Source organism: Podarcis pityusensis, assembly GCF_964106645.2.
Source record: "Podarcis pityusensis genome assembly, chromosome: 2".
NCBI classification, from domain to species: domain Eukaryota; kingdom Metazoa; phylum Chordata; class Lepidosauria; order Squamata; family Lacertidae; genus Podarcis; species Podarcis pityusensis.
In genome coordinates this window covers 29546837-29570966 of record NC_138029.1, presented here as the reverse complement: position 1 = coordinate 29570966, position 24130 = coordinate 29546837, and the positions used below count along the sequence as shown (strand labels likewise).

The 24130-nt window shown below is 42.0% G+C and overlaps 1 protein-coding gene and 1 pseudogene across 5 annotated transcripts in view; one reads left to right on the top strand and one right to left on the bottom strand.

Annotated features, from left to right (window-relative positions):
- Nucleotides 1-24130, top strand: part of BAIAP2 (BAR/IMD domain containing adaptor protein 2) — a 133686-nt gene that overhangs the window by 33833 nt on the left and 75723 nt on the right. For all 4 annotated transcript variants that reach the window (XM_080993843.1, XM_080993846.1, XM_080993844.1 and 1 more), the window contains exons 2-3: nucleotides 465-540; nucleotides 7738-7824. In XM_080993843.1, coding sequence (XP_080849969.1) covers nucleotides 465-540; nucleotides 7738-7824 — 163 coding nt within the window. The remainder of the gene's footprint in view (nucleotides 1-464; nucleotides 541-7737; nucleotides 7825-24130) is intronic.
- Nucleotides 1-24130, bottom strand: part of LOC308470661 (cytochrome c pseudogene) — a 351629-nt pseudogene that overhangs the window by 274850 nt on the left and 52649 nt on the right. The window lies entirely within an intron of this gene.

Here is a 24130-nt window from a genome sequence, read left to right as displayed (position 1 = left end):
TGTGTCCACAGATTGAAGAGTTAGTGCCCAATTGCCAGGTGTTCTAATCCTACTTCTGATTTTCTTCTTCTGCTGCTGCTGCTTCCTTATACTGGTTTATGCTTCATTTTGTTTATGCTCTGGCAAAATAGTCATACAGGAGAGAGCTTTGTGGTGTCTGGAATTCCTCTCGTACATAACTGCTGACTTAGAATCCTGGACCGAATTGTAAAAATGCATCCATTGCCTTGCAAAATGTCGTTTGACTTGTTGGCTTGTGTTGTCTCTGTCACATGGCGTGTGTTGCGTGTCTGTGGGAAGATTCTGTTTCCGAGGCTGTATTTCGTAGGATAGTGTGACTCAGCCTCTCTCTTGTATTCACACATGTGTACACAAGGAGTACAAGAACACTTTTAGTCACTTTCTCGGCAGAGTGTTTGAATTGCTAATGCATTGTTTGTTTGTGTGTTTTTCTTTCTTTGTAGACTATAATGGAGCAGTTCAACCCCAGCCTCCGGAACTTCATTTCCATGGGAAAGAACTATGAAAAAGCCTTGGCAGGTAAGCAAAGTGTAATTGTGCATGTTGTTGTCATGGCTGTGGCATCGGGTGGTAGCAGTGGTGTGTGGAGGGGGGGAGAATGGCAAAATCTTGTTCGCGGAGGTTGGCATTGCTCTTGAAGTTTAGAAAATATGTCAGGAAATGCTCTCGTCTGCCGAAGGCAGCCTGCAAAGCAGCTCTTTGAATTAAGACACAAGCGCATTATCGTTCTATGACATGTGAAGCATGAAGGGCTGTCACAAGGCGCACTGCGTAAGAAGCTGTGACATGAAACATCTTCCTTACAATGATGAGCCAGAAACAGGCTGCTGATTTACTGACAACTAGATGATAAACACAACACGTGATTCCACCCCTCTTCCCGTCTCAAATAGCCTCTTTGGATTGCCTAAATAATAATAATAAAAATCTTCAAATCTATCTTTAATAGCAAAGAAGTTCCAGCACTACACTTCACAGTGTATAGATGTATGTTTCAAAGCTACATTAGCAAATCCCAAATGAGTAAACAAAAAAAAGTTTGACAATTATCAACCACTCTCGAATGTCCCCTTTGGGAGCAAGGCACTTTGAGAGGGAGGTGGTGGTCGAGCTTCAAGCATGCTTGGAAGAAGCTGAGTATCCAGATCAATCTGAATCTGACTTCAGGCCTAGCCATTGCATCAAAACTGCTTTGGTTTCCCTGGTGGTTGACATGTATCAGAAGAGAGATGAAGGGAGTCGAACTCTGCTCATTATTCTTCATCGGCCTGCAGCTTTTGAGAATTTGGACCTCAGTACTCTCCTGGACAGACTCCAAGTGGTGGTGGTGGGGCACCATTTTGTGATGGTTCTGTTTTTGATTTGGGAGTTTTGCTCCATAGAATAGCTATTAGAGGGGGGCATTACGTTGTGCCATGGGCACTGACCTGTGTCATGCTTCAGGGGTGCATTCTGCCCCCATGCTCTTTTAATATTCATATGTAGCTGTTGGGGAGGTAACATCTGTTCTGGAGTAAGGTGTCGTTTACACATGGATGTCATCCAGCTCTGTCTCTCCATACCTTCTCATCAGAAGGCTGGTGCTCAATGGGCTGGGTGTTGATGAGGAAATTGACATTGAATCCAGACAAGATGGAGGTGTTGTGTTCCTGAGCACAGAAAATGGGGATGCAGCCTGTTTTGGATGGGATTGCACTTCCCTTGAAGGAGTAGATCTGCAGGAAATACTCCTGGCTTCAGTATTGTCACCACAGGCTCAGGTGGCCTTGGTGGCTAGGAATGCCTATTTCCAGCTCCGGCTGGTTTACCAACTACAGTGCTGTTTGGACTTAGCCGCTGTTCTCATCCTCTGGTAACTTCCAGATTGGATTACTGCAGTACATTCTACTTGGGGCTGCCCTTAAAGACTCTTTGGAGACTGGCTGCCTCATTCTGGACCAGTTGCAATCTGGTATGACTGCAAAGAGTCATATCACACCTGACCTGAAGCACCTGTGCTGGTTGCATATTTGTGTTTACATTAATCTATAAAGCTCTAAATGACTTGGGGTCCCAAATAGCTGAAGAAACTTCTCCCACATCCACCAGTTTGGGTATCAAGATGGATGGAGGAGCACTTGTTGGTAATGCTGCCATCCACAGAGGTGTATGTGGCAGCTCAAAAATTGTGGAATTCGCACCCCATAGTGAGAGTCTGGCACTGACATTACATCTTTTGTTGGCTACGCCTGTTTATTCTGACCTTTGGAAGCGGAGTATGAATTTTTAGTTGTCTTCCCCATAAATTTTGCTACTAGTTGTACCTGTTTTGTGGTTTTATTTTATAGACTGTATTTTAGTTAATGTAACCTGTGCTTGGGACCAATGGATGAGTAAAGAATTGGAAAATAAATAAATACAGTGGTGCCCCGCAAGACGAATGCCTCGCAAGACGAAAAACTTGCTAGATGAAAGGGTTTTGCGTTTTTTGAGTCATTCCGCAAGATGAATTTCCCTATGGGCTTGCTTCGCAAGACGAAACGTCCTGTGAGTTCTTGCGAGTTTGTTTCCTTTTTCTTAAAGCCGCTAAGCCGCTAAGCTGTTAATAGCCGCTAATAGCCGCTAAGCCGCTAATAGCCGTGCTTCGCAAGACGAAAAAACCGCAAGACGAACGGATTAATTTCGTCTTGCGAGGCACCACTGTAATAGAAAGTAGAGCATTCCAATTTTTAGACAAAGGCTTTCATCCAGTTTAGTTAATAATGACTGACTTGTTGGTGCAGACTTGATCCATTGGCTTCATCGGGAATTCTAAGGCTATCATTAGGGCACTTGAATCCCATTGACTTAAGTGTCTACTTAGCGGCCTATCTGTATGCAGATGTAACTGTTGCATGAGCTTTTGTAGGCAAGATCCTGATTCATCAACCGTATCTTACAAAGTTGACTCTTTAAAGCCAATGCCTTAATTCAAACAGTCGAGTCTTTTAAGAGGTCACAGGATTCTTCCATCCAACACAGAATAACACAATTAAGAACCACTTTTAAGTCATACAATAGGCCGCAAAAAAAAACCAAAAAAAAAAAAAACCACCAGGTTTTCTTCCACATTTACATTTCACAGGGAACCGCAGCCAATCCCACCTACATTCTGAGTGTATCTGTATGACACACAGATTCTTCCAAACACTTGTCCGTCACATTCAGATTGTACGTTTTTAAGTGTACACTGAAAAAATCTTAAGGGCAAAACCAGAGAGAGTTATGTGAAGTATTTTCTCATGGACGGTGTTTTTTTTTACCTTCTGCTTGGCAATTTGCCCAAAAGTTAGTGTGCTCCTAACATGCCTGGTTTCCTGCCCTGGCTGCTTCAGCTGGCCCTAGGCAGGTGTGGAAAATCTCCTACATGTTTCGGCCAATGTCATTTGTTCAAACCATATCAGAGTTTGGTCAGCCATGTACATTATTTCTCTTACGTATTTGTGCTGCTAGCTTTTGTGTCCCGTAGTGCAGGTAGTCTACTTTCATCCCTCCCACCCCCAGGGACTTGAGCTAGCAAGCAGAACTTAATTGCTTCTTGCTTTTTTATAGTTGCTAACACCTGAACCTCGATAAAGCCCTAGGGGAAAGCTTTCCCTGAAAGCCTTTTCCCCCTTTTAGATGGCCTGAGGATCCCTTTGGCAACTTCACTTACTGACTCTGCCTGCTTGTTTAAGTGCAGCAGCAATTCAGTAACATTCCTGGGATTTCCCCACCACCCAACCACCTTAAATAAAAAGAATAACTATCTGATGAGTCAGCTTTGTGAGCGTTGCATCACTTGAGCGAGACTTAAGGGAAATGTTCTCAAACCAACTGCAGCACATTCTGTACAGCAGGAGTAGCAGCTTGGCCCGGCGACCGTGGGTGCCCAGGGCATGCATGGCCCTGGCACCAAAATTTGTGGGTGCCCGGTCCCTTCAGAGAGGGAATTTTGTGGGTGCTCAGGCACCCAGGGTCCCAGGGAGTTGGCGCCTATGCTGTACCACGCTTTGGACTGATCTGCAGTCTCCAGTGGCTTCTCAAGGAGAAAAAGAGGTACTGGGTGTCTTTAGCCTGCTTTTGAAATCCAGTGCTACTCAGTAAAGAGCCAAACTCCACACATTCTCAAGGGTTGCACTCCCTTCTCTTATTACCATTTCACAGGTTTCAAGGCTGTGTCCTAGCATTCACAAGAAGCTGAATGAATGAAGCCCTGGTCGGAATCATGCTCTGGCAATCTTTCTGCTAAAATGGAAGCTTATATTAAGAAGAACCCCACCAACCTCTTGATATGCATTTAATTATCTTGAGGTTGACCCTGAAAAGTTGTTAAAAGGAGATCAAAATGTTACCTAAAGAACGCTGACAGAATGTGAAGTGTAGTGGTTTTCATCAGGGAGTCATGGCCCATGGCTGATTTTACAGCACTGTATAAAATACTTTGAAATATAGCCCAAGTGTTACACACCATGGAATGAATGAAAAGCAACTCCATAGTGGCCCTGTTGGTTTGGGTTAACATAAAAGTGTTACATACACCCCCCCCCCCCAAAATAACATATTTGTAAGAGTAGGATTTGTGTGCCCAACACATAATGGGCTGGTTCACATCACATGTCATGGTAAACTGTGGTTTTTAGCTTACCACGATTAAGCATCATGCTAGTACATACTGCTGAATTGTTCCCATTTTGCTCTGCTCTGCTTGGAGATGGGAACAACAAACCATGAGTCTTGACTCAGTGTTGCATGCAAACCAGCACTTGTGGTTCGTTTCTCTCCAAACAAAGCATGAGCAGAACCCAAGTTTTGTTCTTGGCTTACCACTCATGGTTTGAGAGAAACAGACCACAAGAAGTAGTTCATACATAACGCTAAGCTAAATCTTGAGGCTTCCTTCTCCTGGCTCCAGAGAGGTCAGAGTAAAACAGGAGCAATATAGCAGCATTAAGCCTAGGGTTTCCACGTGCGCAGTGGGACTTCCCTCTCCCCTCTCTGCACCCTGTGCTCTCCTGATATTAGCTATGGAGGATTCAAATTCCAACTTTTAACCTTAAAAAAAAAAAAATTATGGTTGGGGTGTTCTTTAGCTCACCTGTGATTTTAGTTCTCTGTGATTTGATTATGGCTGAAGTTTACTCCCTATCTGGTTCTAGTTTGTGCTTTGCCTTTTTCTTCTTCTTCTTTTTTTAAGGGTTGTACTAAATGGCATTATAAGGATTTAATGGTTTAAATTGTTAACATCCTGTTGTTTGTATGTTGCCGAGAGAACCATGGTGTGGGGAGACTTAAAACAAAATGACCAAATAAAAAATATAATAAATGCTGCTGAAAGCTATTCTGATAAGTGCAAATAGATATTATTATCTGATATGTCTTGCATTTTAAGAGAAATAAACTCATTGAAGACTGAAACACAGAGTGCAAATTTTAAAGTAAATAAAAGGAAATTATGGTTGGTTTAGTAATGTTCTTGTTGCAGAGGCTGTGAATTTGGCATTGAGCAGGCACTCAAGAAGAGTGCCTGCTCCAAACTGCTCTTCCCCCAGCCACCCTTAATCACCATGCAGGTAGTTGCTGGTGGTGGTGTTGGTCCAAACAAAAAGCAATGGCACACCTAGGAGGCACAGGGATGTGGCACTAAGGCCCACTTGAAAGTAGCCCAATGCCCACTGGGTGGATCCTGGCACACTCTCTGAGAAATGCTGCTCCAAGACAAGGAAGTGGGTTAATACGGTATCCATTCTTGAGAACTAACTCTTGCAATCTGGTTTCGTTTGCTTCTGTTTTTGATAAATGCATTCTATCTGCAGATCTCAACTCTGTAATCTTAAAGGCCATTCCATTTTCTCTTGTCTCTTGATCCGTATCCTTATGAAACGCAAGCAGTTTAATCCAGTAGCACTTGCTAGAACATGTAGTTTTGCGGTGTTAAACAAAATCTATGCAATGTGTTCTTGTGATTAAGTGGAACCCCCTTCTTATCTGACTAAAGTGACGTGTGCAATTGGAATGTCAACAAACGAGCTAAAACTCTTGAGCTGCATTTGAAAGTCAAGTGATAGCTGGCTACTTAGTCAGATTTTTGGAGGCTTGATAAGCTAGTACAGTGGTACCTCGGTTTTCGAACGTAATCAGTTCCGGAAGACGGTTCGAGTTCTGAAACTGAAAACTCAACAGCCGACAGCTAGGCCTCAGGATCTTGAACTCAGTGGAAGCCACATGGCATGTTCTACTTCCGGGGCATGTTCAAAAACTTAAGCATTTACTTCCGGGTTTACAGTGTTCAAAAACCGAAATGTTTGTCAACGGAGACGTTCAAAATCTGAGGTACCACTGTATTGTCAAAGATGTGTCTCCTCCCAGAATAAAAATTCAGGTTTATACCAAGGTAGTGGCCTATAATCAGAATAACCTTCTCTAATCTTGCAGATTTTTATGTGTTTGCATGATTCTGCTTCTCATTTTCAAGGAATTTGGAGCTCCTAACAAAACCTAGGAGAAATAATGCATGATCTTAATGCAGAGCCCATATTTAGGCTTTTCAGTGTATCTCTCCACCGTCCCACACCCGACCCCATAAGATTCTTGTGTTGTCCTATCCTGCTCTAAACACAATACCTGTTGCCCAAACTACCACTTTCTATGTTGCGTTCCACATTATTCATGTGTCCCTCCACTCTTTTAAGATCTGAAGTAGCTCATGAGAGTTTTATCTGAATTATTATACAATGAAGCTTCTTTCATTTCAGTGACAAAAATTGTTATGTGACATAAGCTGAAAATTTCACCTTGATGTGGTAGTGTGTGTCCAAGACGCTCTTATTGGAGTTTTGAACATTTCAGTATTATGTCATATGGTCAAATCACTCCATAATGCTTGGAGGTTGTTTGGAGTGCAAAATTTGAAGCTCAGCTATAGAAGCTGGTTAGGGAGGGGGTTGGACCCTTGGACTACAAAGGAATCAAAGGTGTGCTAAAGGAGGATAAGATTGCAAAGAAGCTGAATGAATTATTTGCATCTGTCTTCACAGTGGAAGATATAAGGCAGATCCCTGTGCCTGAATTAACTTTTGCAGGAAGGAAGTCTGAGGGACTGAAGGAAATAATGGTGACAAGAGACTAAGTTCTAGGCCTAACAGGCAAAATAAAAACTGACAAATTGCCAGGTCCAGGTGGCATCCATCCAAGAGTTCTCAAAGGAGTCAAATATGAAATTGTTGATCTTCTGACAAAAATAAGTTAGCTTGTCCCTAAGACCAGTCTTCATACCTAAGAGCTGGAAGGTAGCCAAGGTAATACAGGTTTTTTTAAAAAAATGGGATCCAAGGGGCAGGGTTCCTGGAGATTACAGACTGGTTAGGTTAACGTCTGTCTCCAGAAAACTGGTGATGTATTGTTAAAGGTAAAATAACCAAGCATACAGAAGAACAAGCTTTGCTAAAGCAAAGCCAGCATGGCTTCTGTAAAGCTAAGTCTTGCTTCACTTATTTATTGATGTTCTTTGATTCTGCCAGATTTTGGTGACAACACTAGCATTTGGATGGTGCAACAGGACTTGACAGCAGTTTATAGCTGCCTTGTAAATCAACAGGGAATTCCGTATTTAGCAAGTACATTCAAATAAATTAAACATTTTCTGTTGTGTTTGTTATCCCTGAAGCAACATTGGAGGTAAAAAACATGGCAATAATATACATGTGTTTCAATTTCTAGGTGTGACTTTTGCAGCAAAAGGATACTTTGATGCTCTGGTTAAAATGGGAGAATTGGCCAGCGAAAGCCAAGGATCTAAGGAACTGGGTAAGTCAAGTACCACACTCACTGCTGGCATGTAGCTCTCAAAGGTTTAGCCAACTGTCAACGTTGCCCTTGGGCTGAAAAAAGGTAGCCACTTTGGTTAAAAGCTTGAGATGATGTTTGCTAAAAAGGGAAGGATGAACTCACAACACCTCTTTGTCTTCTCTAGGGAAAGAGCAGTCCTCATTATTCATAAGGGGTGAGAGGAGTTCTAAAACATCCTCAGGTGTTGCCTGTGTATTGCTTAACGTGAGCTGTTACACCCCTTTCTCAAACATGCAGGTTTTGTGTTCTTAGGTTACACTCTCCTGTGTTTATTGTTGGAATATGGATTCCGTAAATTATGCTTAAGTGACAGGATGGATGTTTATTTGCACATGAGATGCAAAATACCCTAATTCATTTCCATCTGTTTGAAGTGCATCCTGTTCAAGGCACTAGATATAAGACATTGGCATTTTAGAGTCAGAGGGGTTTTCCCCTCTGATCAGGACCATGATCATTGCAGGAAAAATATAAATGTGTCTGCAAAGGCAACCAAATTTTTGGCTCCACCAGCCAATCATGCTTGACATGACTTGATTGGGCATTCAAATAAAATTCCTTTATTTCACTGAGGCCCTTCTCTAAGGAAGCAGCTTTGGAACCAGGTTAACTGAAACACCTCTTGCACCTGTATGAACTGGCCTTCCCTTGAGATCAGTGCCAGAGGCCCTGCTTGCTGATGCACATTTCTTAAGTTCAGTTAGACTGGTGAGCAGTTTGGACAACATGCCAGTTAAGCATCTTTAATCATGGTTTGGTGTAGCGTTTGAGTTGAGCTAGTGTGAGCAATCCCCAGTATTTCATAAATGTGTTTACTTTGCCTGAAATATCATAATTGCAGGTGCAGGAATATTTTTTTTCTCTGCAATAAACATTGTTTTATTGGTCTCATGCTGGTGAGTAGATCAAAAATAAAAATCCACTTTATGAAAAACAACAACATGGCAGTACTAGTTGTGGGCTAATATTGGGTGTCTTATGCAGTTTAATTTACGGTCTCTTGCAAAATTTTAAAACTGCTTGTGCAAGCCTTATGATAATACTCTAGTGCTATTATACATACATAATCTCTCCACAACTTGGTTCATAAGCACTCCTCTTTCTTGGAAAAGGAAATGGGGTATTAATTGCCCCCCTAAACGATTTCCTTCATGCTTACCTAATCTAAAGATAGATGAAAGTAGTAGGCTGTCCTTTAACAAGACACATTTTTGCTTGTAGATAAGTTTTAGCCTTCACTGCTGCAGAATTAATCACAGAACTTACACTAACGCCCTAACTTTGGTGGAACATTTTCCCCTTGAGGTTCAGCTCTCATTAACATCGGCTGTCATTTGGCACCAGCTGTAGACCTTCCTCTTCTGTCCAGCCTGTGGGTGAAGAGATCTTTGGCTTAGGCTATGCAATTATAGTTCTTATTCTGATGAGAGTATTTGATGACTTGTTGTATTGTGCTTTTATGTTTGTATATTTAAAATACTGTCATCCGCCCTGAGGTCTTTTGACAAACAGTGGTATATACATTATTTTTAAAAATAGCCAAAGTGCCCCCCCGCCATTGCTTAAGCAATGACAACTCTGTCAGTTCCTGGGAACTGCAGGGTCACCTGTGAATAATAAACACTTAGGTTTTATTTCTGGGGAAGTGGCGCTTCTGATGGGCTGCCACAATAACACCTCTATGTTCCTTGCGATGTATAGATGTGGGGAAAATCTGTTTTTGGTTCTCTGTGAGTGTTACTTTTGATACATAGGTGGGACTCAGACAAATGCTAATAAAACACAGGGCCTGAATAGCCTGCTACGTGTGCATACTACACGGAGGTGTTTTTTTGGAAATGCAAGCATGTATCAGGACATGGCAGTTTCACACAAGCTCTGAAAAGTCAGACATCTTGCTAGATGTTTTGCTGTTCCAAGTAAATTCTTGTCAGCGTAATGAGAGTTTGTTTGGGTTTCTCTGCAGCCTTTCTAATCCCCATCAAGCAACCACCCACGTTTTAATTCCTTCCTTTTTGCTCCGTTTCCAAATTCCCCCTCCCCAATCAGTCTTAAGTAAATGTGCACAGCCTGCATGATTTGTACCATAAAAGTAACAACACAGCCTTCTGGCTCCAATAAACTCTGGTTTGCTGAGTATTTGGGGAATCCTCCTGAAGTGAAGGCTGTTAGGACTCTAAAAGTCTTTCCAAAACCTTAGCTAATCTGATATTCATACAATGTGCTCTATTTTGCCCCAAGTCAACAGCTCACTTGGGTTCAATCGCATCCATGTGCACATAGACGGCATCCCCTGCACAGAGCAACAGAGCCAATGTTGTTGTCATCTTGCCCTGAAGGAGCCCTTTATCTACTTAAATACACCCAGTAGAGAAAAATGCCAGTTCTGTGTCCTTTTGCGCTTGCCTTTTTATATGGAGTAAAGAATCTAAGTGTGTTGCTCTTTTCTGCCTTGAAGAAATCTGAGAGGTAATGCATGGCTTGCCATTAGTTGCAGATCCTTGAAGGAACAGCGGATTTTACATTTTGCTTCGAGGCATAGCTGTAGAATTTGGGATGCTAGCTAGCTAGCTGCAGATTATTATTATTATTATTTGCATGGTTCTGAAGTGCTGTGCTTGCTTAGGTTTGCATTCCTTCAGCATACTTAAACATGTCAGACATTGTGCATGCTGAACTATTCTTGGGTTGTTGTTTTTTTGAGATTTTATTTAATATGGCTGCAATCCTTTGCCCACTTTGGAAGTAAGGATGCAGCAAAACCCCTGTATAACCTCGTTGCATATGAAAGACTGTGGATGTGTACCAGTCTTGTTTAATATATTAAGCCTTGAGATTGGTAAGTGATCTTGAAATACATTAGGGCCACAGTGACTATAGAAATTCCTACAGAAAGCCTACTTAGTTCAAGTGATTAGTCCTACTCATGTTGCTGCAAGTCAAGAGAGTAATATATCAAGCTTGTGAATTAATGGACTCAAGACACCCAACTTATTAAGTGCAATTTCTGTATTTAGAAAAATGTTGCGAAAAAATGCACATAGCTTCAGTAACTTAACCACTTTGTAGATTGTGTGTTTCCTGTTGCAGAACTTGTGGAACCCATCCTCTCCAAATTAAAGAAAATAAAATGTTCATTCCTGCCATGGTTCAGCATTGTGGGTGAAATCCAAATGTGAAAGACTTTACAACTATCTACTACCATGGATTTAACCTCCACCCCCAATCAAGTGTGGGACCATAGTAGATTGTGGTTGTATTCACACATAATACTAAACTATTGTGTAGAATTATGAGGACAGCAAATTTAGGCTTTGATTTCTCCTGTCCTTCCTCTGGCACGTTGTGAGGATGAGTGTTTGGAAGTTTTCGTTTCAATTTAAGATTTACGACAGCTGCTTGTAATATCAGAAGCTGAACATTCTGGTTAATCTTAACTATGGTTTGTTGAAACAAGGCGACTTCAAAGCCTAGTTAATTAACCAGAGTTCAAGATTAATCAACGTTTAAGGATTTGGATGTAATACCAAACTGTGGTTAATCTAAAACAGAAGCATTGGAGGAACAGAAATGGGGAAAACTCATGAATCCAAGGCTCACCTTGGTCTTCGCCTTATAGCAATTGATCAAGGCCACTCTTTCTGCTTTGTGTTATGGGCCCTCTTTGGCTGGATAAGGATCTTGCTCACCACCAGGGAAATGATCCGTGTTGCATTTGGCTCTGTGGTAGCTCCATGTGACACAAGCATAGTTCGGGGTTGATCACTTGGTGGCAATCAAGTCCAGCTGGTGCTAGTGGCCTCACCTTGGATGTCTCCAGGACACTCACTGTTTTGCCTTAGTAGAGAAGAATGTGTTCACGATGTAGAGGTTGTGAAGAGTACAGTTCAAGCAGCTTTTGTCCATTCTTGTTCCAAAGTGGCCTGTGCAGTTGTCCTATGTGTGATGATCGTCCCCAGCTCTGGTACTGAAATCTCTGGCGGGAAGAATTGTTCGCAGGCTGGGACCCTCCTGACAGCTTGGTCTAGTTCTGTGTAGAACTGGTCTTTGATATGTATGTACAGTAAAGTGGTGCCTCGCAAGACGAAATTAATCCGTTCCGCGAGTGTCTTCGTCTAGCGGTTTTTTCGTCTTGCGAAGCAACCCTATTAGCGGATTAGCGCTATTAGCGGTTTAGCGGCTATTAAAGGCTTAGCGGCTTAGTGGCTTAGAAAAAGGGGGGGAGCGAAAAAAATCTCAAGACTCGCAAGACATTTTCGTCTTGCGAAGCAAGCCCATAGGGAAATTCGTCCTGCGAAGCGCATCGAAAAACGGAAAACCCTTTCGTCTAGCGGGTTTTTCGTCTTGCGAGGCATTCGTCTTGCGGGGCACCACTGTATTGTGTTCCTATAATAACTCACTTCTTCCTAGTTGCATCTTGGTTTCAAATGCATATGATTCCTTGCATTCCTTGTCAGTTATATCTATTTTTTGGGAGGGGGCAAGAGACTATAATTCTGTGAAATTTGACAACTACTAAACTGTTCTTCTACAGCATACTTGCAACTGGGAAGAATGGGAGGGTGGCTTTTACTGAGCTGTAAATGGGGTAAGCTTGGCTACAGATAGTTATTTTTAGTTACTTAAGATAATGACCCGATTACAAAACATGTCCTTTTAAAATTCCTTAGAGAAATCGGCCCATTGTCTCTTTCCTTTCGTCAAAGTCATGAACTTCAGTTGCTATGCTGCAACTCTTAATGTTGATGTTGTTGTCGTTACACAGGTTTGCTTGTTAGGGAGGACAGCAGATGGGTGGAAATGTTATAATGCCCACAAGTGAGTACCTGTGCTACAGTGTTGGTACTAAATGCCTTGACAAATTCCTGGGAACTGAGTCACTTCACTTAGGTGGAGCGTCAGAATTCTTTCCCTCTTGGTAGTCTCACTTAGCATATTCTGCATCCTGCTACTACTATTACTGAGACAGGACAGGGGTGTGTGTTGATGTGGGGGCAGTTGAAACTACATCTTCAAAGGGAAATCTGGTATTTTCTTAGTTTCAACTTTCACTCCCGCTCCCCACCTTCTGTCTAGGTAAATATATCTGCACCTGTAAGCCAACCTTGCTCCATTTATAGCTCAGTAAAAGCTCCCTCTCTATTCTTCTTCTTGGCTACTGCAGGGACATGGAGATTTATTCAGAATAGACTTCCACTTTCCCTTCTGGCCTGGAGGTGACTTTCACTTCCTTTACAATTTTCCAAGCAGATCCTAGAAATTGAAGAAATTGAGATGTATGAAGAAAGCAATTGACAGTGACTCTGTGGAGGTTTTATTGGGGGGGGGTTGGGGAGTGGGGAACACTTAGGGCTCATCCAGACTTCTACTTGTCCTGCAGCTTTCACCCAGGAAAACCCGCTCTTTAGCACTGAATTGAACCAAACGTCAATTGGATTTTCTGACAATTGATGTTTGCCCTGATGCAGTGGTAAAGAGTGTTCCCTCCCCCTTGGGAAAGTGTCGGAGCAAACAGGAAACCGCTTGGATCCATGACTTGGAAGAGATGATTTGTTTAATACTGCTGATATCATATGAAGAGAGAAAATGGCTGGATTTAAGTTGGACAAAAGGGTATCCTCAGTTGAGGAAGTGGGGCAAAGAAGAGGACAAATGCCCAAGGATGGTTCCATCTCCCCTCCCCACCCCCCAATTTTTTTTTGGAATGAATATCTAAGTTAAGAGAAGAGGAAAACTTAAGATAAGATTTGGTGGACCAACCTACTGGCAGAAGTGTCAAAACAAAACAAAACGAGCAGAGCTCCAAGCAAAACAAAACAAAGTTGTACTTGGCTGAGATCTGGGAGCATGATCTGGGTGGCTCCCTGCTAACCCAGCTGGGTCCTCCCAGGTAACTAACTTCAGCACCATCACAGAGGGCCAGCTGTGTGCGTCGTGGCCATCCATAAAAATTCCGCTTTCCTTGCTAGGAAACCAGTCTGCAATAGGTATATCAGAACTGTCCAGACTTCACCTCCCTCCAAGTCAGTTTTTGCATTTTCAGCTTGAAATGTGTGGCAGCTGCTTGTTAGTGCTGTGGATGGCAATACTAAAAGTTGCTGAAGCCTACATGTTCAGGAAGCTTTGCTATGGTTTCCTACTCTAAAGGTTCCTTTGGGGAAGAAACATTTGAAGGCAGCTCTCTCAGATGTGAAATTTAATGCAAAGGTTCACTGCCAAACTCTATTTTCTGGCAGTACTCCTGTCTCTTTTCACAGTTGTGACACAGGCAAATTTAACAGGTAAAAGCCCTTTTCTGGCATCCTGATGCTACAGCTAAAATTTTATCAGTTGAATTCCTTGCATTTTAAAAATACAAACAGATTGGGTAGCTGGTGGAAGTTGGCTGGTCTACATATTTAGTGTCTAAGAAGTATCTCGGGTGAGTGGGAGGGAGGGTGTACAGTCCCTACATTTCTGAGCAGGCTGCAGGTGGAGAGGAAACTCAAAAATAATTTCAACAGAAAAGGATTAGCTAAATTCTGGTGGGTTTCGATTTTATCTAGAAGAATGCTGACATTCATTTGGAAAGGAGTTAATATGAAATGTCAGCATGCATTTGCTTCTGGCAAACATTCAGCATAAAAGTTATGGCATATGAAGCTCGCTGCAGAAACTTCCCGCATGCTCCTTTTTTACCTAGGTAGGTCCAGGTTGAATCAAGGGTGTAAAAACCCTCCTGAACCCCTCAAACTTAGAAAGATCAGGAGATGTGAAACTGTTGGGCGACTATTTTAGCAGTAGTTGTGCAAATATTTTACCTATCGCTTTTTTGTGATAGATGCTGCACGGCAGCTTGTGTAGAGAGAGCAGTTCCTTCTGAGCATGGAAAAACTTACATGGTGCCTGTCATTGCCTTTGACCCAGATTGGAAGCCCTTTTGTAAGTGCTTCTTTTGAATCCTCCTCCGGGGGGATTAATAAATCTCTTAATTGGATTTGTACTTGTCTCAGGTATCTGCTTTCTGTGGCAGCAGGAACAGTGTGGTGATAAACACAGTGAATGCGTAAAGGTCATTTGTCTGAGTAAGGGAGTTAATATGACAACAGATGTATAACAGACTAGGGACATGTGCTCATTTGAGCGGACTAATGTCGATTACAGTGACCTGTGTTACGCTGTTCAGAAATTGCCGAACAGATAAATTTGCATTCCCAACTCAGAATTACACACAAGGGAAGCCAAGTCTTGGAGAAAACTGCTTATCTTCTTGTTCAAAAGGTAGCTAACGTTAGAAGTGTTTCAGGAGCTGAAAGGCTGCAGCTGGCTAGCAATTTTCTACATGTGTAACTTGCATACGATTCCAGCGAATGTGGCGAATGCCATGAAAGAGAGCTGTGAAGTCACAACGCGTTCTGTTACGTGGCTTTCAAATTCTCTGTTGCGGAGGTGAGATGGGCAAGAGACTCTTATCAAAGATCTGGTTCACACATACAAACCCATAAGCTTAGGTTCCCTATACAGTCCGTCCCATAGGCAAAACCCCTCTGTGAACCTGCCTGTCTATTTGAAGCTGGAAAGATGAAACAGTCTACCCTAAGACCTCTGTTAAAGGAAGTGGGAGGAGACAACGGTTAAGTGTTGGAAAGTTTTGATGAAGACGGTATAATCAACCAGCATTTTGTATATTCCAGTAAAAAACCACAGGATTATTGGAGGAGAGCGCGTTGCAGAAAAATGTCTTTTATAGCAGTGCACTCAGGTAGGGCTAGATTGCCAGCCGCTGTGTGATGTGCCATCTGCTGCTGCCAGGACGTGTGCAGGCATTAATCTGAATTAGATCTGGATTAAAGGCCCCATGCGGAGTCCATCATTGGAAACATGTACCGTATTTTTCCGTGTATAAGACTCCCCCTATTTTGGGGGACATGAAATTAAGAAAATGGGGGGGGGTGGAGATTGCCAAGAGTTGTTAAGCTTTTTGGGGGGAGGATTGCTCAGAGTTGTTGAGCTTTTTTTTTTGGTGGGGGTTACCTAAAATCGCTCACCCACCTGATCAACGCTGACAGTACCACGTGCTACCAAAGCCACCAATTGCCTGCTCACTGCCAGCAGCTGCCAATCGCCCGCCCGGTTGATACAGCGCCAGCCTATCGACAGCAGCCCTTGCCACAGCAACCAATCACGCACCCTATTGTCGCTGACAATCTCCTGCTCGCTGCAGCAACCAATCCCCAGTCTACTCTCTGCACTCTCCGTATATAAGACGACCCCAAATTTTATACAGTGGTACCTCAGATTACAGACGCTTCAGGTTACAGACTCTGCTAACCCAGAAATAGTACCTTGGGTTAAGAACTTTGCTTCAGGATGAGAACAGAAATCACACGGTGGTGGTGTGGCAGCAGTGGGAGGCCCCATTAGCTAAAGTGGTACCTCAGATTAAGAACAGTTTCAGGTTAAGAACAGAGCTCCAGAATGAATTAAGTTCTTAACCTGAGGTACCACTGTATATAATTTTTTTAAAAATAAACGTCTTGTACACAGAAAAATACGGTACTCTTAATAGAGAAGGAATGCCCTTGCCACAAAACTAACTTCAAGCTGCGTTCTGGGACAACTTCCCTGACCCCCTTTTAGCTTGTCACTATAGGGACATATGACTCTTCCCTCTTATTGCATCATATCAAAGTAAACATTTATATGCACAAGTGAAAACAGTGGCTTCCATACAAAGCTATGCATTTGCAAACTAGTGTACAATCAACACGTACCCCACACTTAATAGTCAGTTCCTGATCGAAAAGCAATAAAGATTGTCATTTTTTCAGTGTATGTAATCAGAGGTTTCCGTTTCGGTTGAGGGTCTTGGTTGAGCTAGTCTCTCCTCTTTGTTGTATCACCTCTGCACAATGCTGGCAGGGAAACGAACAAGAAGGCGAGGAAAGAGAAATTGAAGAATCCTGAAGTAACTTGAGAGCTGGAATATTGAAGGTGCAGCGCTTTCACCTGGCTCAGAAGGTAGCTGGCAATTCTGTGTTTTAAGAATCTGCGTGACTCCTAGATGGGTAGCTACAGCTTCTCCCATCCAATAGTTCGGAAGGAAGCCAAGGAATAGCTGTGGTTCTGGGAAAACACAACAGGTGAAGAAGCTTTGTGTTTTTTTAAGAAACTTAGTTCCTGACACTGAAGACTTAATTGGCAGGTTCTGAGAATATTTGCTCTGAGTTGTTTGGATTCAACAAAACTGCTTTTCTTGAATGCATCAACTGCTTTTTTAATTTAAAGCACATCAGGCTCCTACTTACCTGCATTTCAAAATGCTGCTATGATTCATTTATAACTGCTTGGAATTGTAAAAATGAAAAGTGGCCTAGAAATATTTTAAAATTAAATTAAACGAGGTGATTACTGCTAGAGATAACCTGCAAAACAGAAGTAGTTGTTTTAGTAAAATTTATCTAGACAGCTTAGGTTTGAAGCAAATAGTATTGATCACATCTTGGAAGGGGTTAGTCATGGAAACTTCTCTTTAGATTGAATGTTCCCTGCCTTTTCTTCTTGTTATGAAACTAGCTGTACATGGGTGGCGCTATACAAATAATAACTCATGGATTAGTTCTAAGGAGTGCCTGGGATCTGATGTCAAGTGTTGACAAACCACCTGGAAACAGTGACTGAGACACTATCAAAATATGCATGCAAGTGGGAAATCACCCAGAGAATTCAACAATAGCTGGGCACTGCCGGCCGTAGAATCCTTGAGCTCTTTTTATAATAACAGTTGTTTTGAGGACAAACTCTAAAAGTTAAATTTCTCAACTGTAGACAAGGCCTCTGTTTCTGTTTAGTTAAAAGTCCTAGGATTGAAAGTACGGTTGACACCCAGCCTTCTGTCAACAAATGTATTGTTCCTGAATAGGTTTTGAATGTGTATGATAGAGATTGTTCTGTCAACAGGTTAAGCTTGCAGGTAGGGTGTTTCTGCTAAGGGGGCAGATCCTGGGAACTAGAGATGGGAGCTGAAAGGATTCTCAGAACCAGATTATGTGCTTGTCTCTCTTTCTCCCTTCTCCCTCCACCCCCACTTCTGACCCTTTCAATGGCCATCCCTGCTTTTTGGCACAGCAGACTTCTGCTGGCTGGCTGCCACTAAACCTCTATGCTATCCTGTACCTGTTAATTAGTTCTTTACCCTCGAAAGAATCACTGCCTTTCCCCTGTGTTAAGTTGCCTGGGTAATTGGGCATTAGAGACCTGCTGATACAAGCAATCCTTTCAACATCTTTTTTGGAGAACAGTAGCTTCGTAGAATCAAAGAGATGCTCCTTGATGTATAGATCTTCTTAAACACGCAGTTGGTAAAAAGTGGAGTCTATTAACCTCTCATTTTAAATGTATGCACTTTTCCTTGATATTTCTTCAAATGCATTTGGGAAAGCTTTGATCTAGCCCACAGCTGCTTTTCAAATTTTAGAGGATGAGCTTGTTAAATGTTGCTTGAAACTTGTTTATTTTGAATTTGTCCTCATATGAGTCTCCTAGGCTATATATTCAGCTGCTGGGGCCCCCTATTGTCTGGCCCATTGATAAGATATGGTAAGTTGGCAGATAAACAAGGCCTTTTCAGTGGTGGCGCTTCTCTCTTTAGAATTCACTCACACAGGAAATACACGTGGTCACATTTTTTGGGGGGGGAATTCTTAAAACATTTTTATTTCAGTCCACATTTTATTCACCACTGTTATAAATTAATTGCTGCTGTTAAGTTTTAAAGCAATGGGATGTGGTTTAATCTTTTGCGCACTGGAGCAAAATGTTTGTCATGGTTGAGTGTTAGCATAATAACTCCAGCAAATTCGTGATTTCAGGTGGAGGCAAGCAATTTCCAGAATCTGGAAGTGAGCTTTTAGCTGACAGGTAGATAACCTGGGGGCTGCCTGTGGCACCTGACCTAATTTTATGTGGCCACAGAAGTGTCCTGAAACCGTCTCACTTTTCTATCCCATCACATTCCCTTCCTGTTCATTTCCTCCTTAGTTATGTCCATGGACAGCCATATTTAGATGTTTGTGGCATAGCAACCAATGTTTATGCAGTAAACCATTTTGTTCTGTACTAGAGAGGGAGCAGCTTTCCATTTGATTGGAGGCTGGGTGTTCTTTATGGGCAACTGCAAACAATTGCTGCCGAGGAAACGTCCTGCTGAGACCCACTTTCATTTTTCTAGATTCGAGTTCTAGCCTTAAGGATGCTACCCTTGAGGCGGCAGAAGAACGTCAACAAGGGAATTGTTCTGCTGCACACACACCCAAATACACTACAGCAGGGATGTCCAACAGGTCGATCACGATCCCCTGGGTCCCTTTACTTAGGTTGGTAAAATTGAATCCTGCCCTGCCCCTTTGCCTCGCCCTCCACTGTTGCATGATCTGCAGAATGGAAGACTGAAATTTACTCAGTGATTTACCCCCAGCAATTTGTTGGTGAGTGGTTGTTACTCCTTCCCCACTAAAACCCTTAAAAAAAAACCTTTGACCTGAACCCCCCTGTAAGTAGAATCATAGAATCATAGAGTTGGAAGAGACCACAAGGGCCATCGAGTCCAACCCCCTGCCAAACAGGAAACACCATCAGAGCACTCCTGACATATGGTTGTCAAGCCTCTGCTTAAAGACCTCCAAAGAAGGAGACTCCACCACACTCCTTGGCAGCAAATTCCACTGTCGAACAGCTCTTACTGTCAGGAAGTTCTTCCTAATGTTTAGGTGGAATCTTCTTTCTTGTAGTTTGGATCCATTGCTCCGTGTCCGCTTCTCTGGAGCAGCAGAAAACAACCTTTCTCCCTCCTCTATGTGACATCCTTTTATATATTTGAACATGGCTATCATATCACCCCTTAACCTCCTCTTCTCCAGGCTAAAGTAGATCGCAGTCTCTTGGGAGTTGGCCACTCCTGCACTACAGGAACACTACCATTTGTGTTAAGTATCCACCACTGTGTGGTTACAAAATGATGTTTCTGTCATCTCCTGTTTGTCTTGTCCACAGCAGCAGTTTTTCATGCAGTTTTGCTGTTGGTGACTGCATGCTCAGCTGTCACTCTCTTTTTCTTCACTTGTTGGATTTCTCATGCAGAATCATATATTTTGTTAAAAGAGGTGCAGGAATGTGTGACCAGACAGAGAGCGAGCATATCTTTTGCACATTTCAGGGAAAAAACCATGTGGTACCTGTGAGCTTCCACAATATATGAAACTGCCCTTAGCATGCATAGGTGGATAAGCATAGTTTGTAGTTTTGCTGACCAAAACATCTATTGCGGCATTGCAGTAGTGTTATATTTGTGTGTGCTGCTTTTGTTTTCCTGAACCTTTAGATCTGACTAGCCTCATGAATATTGAAAACTTTTCCAAAACTTTTTATACTGCTTGTTGAAAATATAATTGATCTTCATGCAGAAGTCCAATAATTACAATATTTAAGTCAATTTGCCTTCGTTTATTTTTTATTTTTTTAAAAAATGCATTAAAATGTCAAAAGCTCTAAAGTATTGCTGATTTGCTTTATAGAAGCTCTTCAGCTCTATAAATTAGGACATGATTACATCCGATTGCACGTGAACTGAAATCCAAGTTGGGAATAAGCCTTTGGGACGATTTTAAAGTATCCTGGAAAATAAGATTCGTTTGCAATATTTATATCCTGCCCTTCACTCAAGGTTTCAGGGTAGGTCATAACACAATGCAATATACAATAAGTAATACTGAATGCTTATCTCCAATAACCTTTTATTTGTAACCTGCCCACCTTTTACTTGTGCCTATTTGCTCCTCCCCATCTATACAAATTGTGTCTGGACAAAGACACTTCTTCTAAAGATCGAAGTTGACTTCTCATATGTGCATTTATGTGAAAGGGATGTTACATGTATGTATCTAAACCAGGCTTCCTCAAACTCGGCCCTCCAGATGTTTTAAGACTACAATTCCCATCATCCCTGGCCACTGGTCCTGCTAGCTAGGGATCATGGGAGTTGTAGGCCAAAAACATCTGGAGGGCCGGGTTTGAGGAAGCCTGGTCTAAACCTACATGCATGTCCGGCACTAATGTGTTTTCATACACATTCATAAGCTAAGAGGTTTAGGATCTTTTGCTAGAGTTATAACATGCATCCATTATGAATATATGTTTAACCCCATAACCTTACGCCCACAAAAGGAATAAAGAAAGCTGGATTTATTATATGAAATGGAAGTGATGGAATATATAAATGATGATTCAGGCAGCAAGAATACAATTTAAGCAAGTGGCAAATCCTGCAAAACATACACACCTTATCTAAAGAGTGAAAGAATCCCTAGCTATTCTCTTAAGCCTACATAAAAGTGAGTGTGGCAGTTTTCCCGCAGAACTCACACTGATAGCAAGTTAAGAAATGGAGAAGGTGGGGGAGGGTATATACCTGTCCTTAAAGCAAAGTCTGTGTGAGTTCATTGAGAGTGCTGAGTAAATTTCTTTGTTGGAGTTTGGAAAAAGCTAACTAGCTACAGTGGTACCTCAGGTTACATACGCTTCAGGTTGCAGACTCAGCTAACCCAGAAATAATACCTCGGGTTAAGAACTTTGCTTCAGGATGAGAACAGAAATCGTGCTCCGGTGGTGCGGCAGCAGCAGGAGGCCCCATTAACTAAAGTGATGCTTCAGGTTAAGAACAGTTTCAGGTTAAGAACGGACCTCTGGAACGAATTAAGTACGTAACCAGAGGTACCACTGTATTGAACTTTTAGGGGGTCTGTACTAATTTTAGCCAATTCATTCTAATGGAGAAGAGAAGGTGCTTTGAGAGAGTACTTCTGAGAAGTTCCATAGTTTTTGCACTGTTTATTTTGTCCCAGTTTCCTGCCTACCTCCCATTCCATTCATTTTGCTTAATAAAAGGTTGAAAGCAGGTGATTCCAGTGAGCAGTGCCTAAAAACTGTCTATCCTTGTCTGCCTCATGTCTCCAAGTGATCCCACCATTATTTTGATGGCATTCATTCAGAAGCTAAGTAGATTTTAAGGGTAGCTAGATTTACATGGGCTGACCTTTATGCAAGGTATTAGAAGCTCAGGACGTACCCTGAATGGCTTTCAGGACACGTGGGCTGGCTCCAGTGTCTAGCAAGTTCGTGTCATATTTAAGTTATTTAAGTTATGTCAACCTTTTCTCATGCATCTACAGTAATAAACCACAGAAGATGTTCAGAATGACACACACCTGTCCACAGGGGGAGAAGGGGCTGTTCTGTGCTGGTACATATAGCAAGGGATGGTAGCAGAGCCAGCCCAAGGCGTTCTACTACCTGAAGGTAGCAACAAGATGGCACTTCTCACTTTTTTAATACTGGCAACAAGAGAGGGTTGTCCACCACACAGAGAAGATCCAAGCTACTCTGAAAGCTTTGTGGTCCTTTTGAGAAGAAACGGCAATGGAATTAAAGGAGTTGTATGACTTTTTGTACAATAAGGAGGCTTCTGCCATGGTCAAAATAGATGGCGAGAAAGATATCGTAAGCCCATAAGCTTCCCAGAGAACAAGTTGCTAAATGAAGCCAAGAAAACTGTACTAAGTTTTGGAGCCAGCAGACAGATTGCAGCATGGTTGAGGAACCTATAACCCTCCAAATGTTATTGAATTCCAACTTCCAGCATCACTGCCCATTGGTCATGCTGGCTAGGACTGATGGGAGCTGGGACCTAGAAAGATCTGGGGGAATCACAGGTTCTACATCCCTGGATTGAAGGCCTTGTTTTTGTAGACTGCATTTGCTTGAGACCTGTGGAGCTGCTTAGCATTAAACCCTTGTAAATTTGCCTCCCTTGCATATAGGAAAGTGAGTCCACAGTATTCTCTCTCACACTCTACATCTTCATGGCGGAAAGCACAATCTATTTTGCACATGTGCGATATAATTATTTTGAGCACTTTAGCAATGGTAACAACTAGAAAAACAGGCAGGATTTTCCACTTCCTTTTGCCGATATAGGCTTGAAAAGATTCTTTGGTCAAAATGTACATCGAAAAATCTTTTTACCAGACTAGAGATAGACACTTGTCTCTGAAAACTCCTTTTAAAAAGAGAGGGGGAGAGAGAGAGAGAAATACTGTACTGGGTTTCATCCTATGAAGTTGTTAGTACAGTGACTACTTCTCCCTTTATCCATGTCCCCCCTGCACCCAGCTCCCCAAATCTGCTATGGAGGGTTGAGGGAAGCCTCACAACGTTTTTTGGGGGGAGGCGAAGAGGGAAGAGGAAGGCCTGTTGCAGAGGTCTTTCTGTTAACAGGTTGACTTTGTTGGAAACAACCCACATTTTTATTTATTTACTTACTTTTTACATTTCTGGTCAGCTGGGCTTGGAAATAGTTTTATTAGCTCCAAATGCCCTGTTCCCAAGTAGCAAGGTATGTAAACTATCACTGGAACTCAGAAAATTTTCTGTAGAAGCTAATCTTCTGACATGGTAAAACAATGATGGTGACATGTGTTAGTTACATTTAAGAATCTGACTCTGTTTACTAGCTCGAAAAGGATCTACCTTCAGTATTGACCACCATTTCTACATTAGCAGTCTTGACTAGTACGGACTTGTAGGCACCTGGTTTGGGTTGTAAATCTTTTCTTTTTTAAATCCAATTATGTAATAGTTCTTTATTGTAATTTCTCATTGTGAACCACCTTGAGATATATTTGCATGAAGGGCAGTATAAAAATACCATTAATTAAATAAAATATTTATCAGTGCCAAGAACATCTAGAACAGGATTTCTGTGGGCTGAACAGGAACTTTCCCTATCACTGGTCCTCTTCTGAGATAAAATGGAAACACTCTGAAGCAGGGACATATGTTGTTTCTTTACTGATTTTGTAAAGGTCCAACTAACTTAATGTTTTAATGGACACAGATAAGAGCTGTTCTCCATACTAACTGTCCGTATTCACACAAATCATCAATGAGTGCAATTATGCTTCAGAAAGCAGAGTCTGGATAATTGCTGCAGGACATAATTTCACATGAAAGCTACAATTCTCAAGATTTGTCTGCAAAACTTCTAGTCTTCAAGCGATCTTAAAACTGGCTTTTTGCTTTGTATACAAATTAAGACAGTATTGCTTTGTTATTTTGAAAGGGAAAGTTGCTGGACATTTTTTTCTGCGGAGTATGCAGCAAAATTTCCTAAGTTATATTGCTGTTCTCCTGACAACAAGAACCAGTCACTTCCCATTTATTTAGCATCTCA